Source organism: Papilio xuthus, unplaced genomic scaffold (assembly GCF_000836235.2).
Source record: "Papilio xuthus unplaced genomic scaffold, Pxut_1.1 DF829281.1, whole genome shotgun sequence".
Lineage (NCBI taxonomy): Eukaryota > Metazoa > Arthropoda > Insecta > Lepidoptera > Papilionidae > Papilio > Papilio xuthus.
This window is the reverse complement of record NW_013529368.1, coordinates 1-1,091: the sequence shown is the minus strand read 5'-3', so window position 1 is coordinate 1,091 and position 1,091 is coordinate 1. Positions and strand designations below refer to the sequence as shown.

At 46.0% G+C, this 1,091-nt stretch overlaps 1 protein-coding gene across 1 annotated transcript; it reads right to left on the bottom strand.

Annotated features, from left to right (window-relative positions):
• Positions 1 to 154: 154 nt before the first annotated feature.
• On the bottom strand, positions 155 to 1,085 carry LOC106119495 (uncharacterized; the record flags this gene model as incomplete). The annotated part of the gene is made up of 3 exons (XM_013314532.1): positions 1,024 to 1,085; positions 413 to 641; positions 155 to 327 (listed from the first exon to the last, which is right to left on the bottom strand). Coding segments are annotated over exons 1-3 (423 nt in total), but the record flags the coding sequence as incomplete, so codon positions are not given.
• Between the last annotated feature and the right edge of the window lie 6 nt (positions 1,086 to 1,091).

Sequence of the window (1,091 nt, the reverse complement as noted above, 5' to 3'; positions counted from 1 at the left end):
TCTTGCTTATGGCGGTCGTATGTGACGCCCAGACCATGACTCTGGCTTATAGAAGTTTCTTGCTTCGACTGTAATACCGTTTCTATGTGAAGATAAGCAAGTATTCAGACAGTATTTATCGCGATTGTACTTGTCAACATAACGTAGTAGATACCTGTGCGGTGCAGGCCTGCGCGAAGGCGTTGAGTGTGTACGTAACGTGCAAAGTCTCGACACCACCGGCGAGCGCGCAGATAGCCTTCACCGCCTGGAACACCGCCTTCGGGGAGCAACTCCCTTCTGCGCCCACCACACCAACTGCACGAGATAATTCACCTTCCAGTGTCTCTGAAAGGAACACAATCATGGTTTTAATTTGATCACATTTGGCATGTGTTTCACGACTTGGTAAATCCCTTTATAGTTGACTGACCGAGCAGTATAGAGAGGTTGTCGAAGCTGAGCGTGGTCTGGTCAGGCATGAGGTCGTCGAGCGTGAGGTGGGCGTGTCGCGCGTCGTCCCGGTCAGCGCGGCCCAGTGCGCAGTCACCGCCCTCGTGCAGGAACAGACGCACGTCCTTCTCCAGGCGCACGCACTCGCGGATGTAGTCGTACTCGCTCAGAGAACTGCCCGCTGTTAGATATTCTTTGGCACCCCATACCTACAAAACAAATAGCAAATAATATTCACGCTTATTTTACTAATATTATTAATGTGTATGTTTAGATGGATGGATGGAGTTCGGTTGAAGCTATCTCCGGAACGGCTGAACGGATCTGGCTGAAATTTAAGCAAGTCAAGACAAATATAGAACATAGTCTGGAAAAACACATAAGCTAGTTATTCAGTTTTTTTTAATTCCACGCGGACGGAGTCACGGGCGACAGCCAACTCATTAGGTTAAGCGATATAATTTTTAGTTCAATTCAATGTGGTATCTAAGGTCTGAAAGGTTTTTAAAAAAAAATTACGTTTTAAACACACAATTACAGGTCGGATATGTTGATTAATCTTCTAGTACGAAAAGTAAAATTGTAACTCACTCGCAGCATGTATCCAGACATATCTGCTCTAATATCATCATCAAGGGAGCACACTACGGTCAGGATCA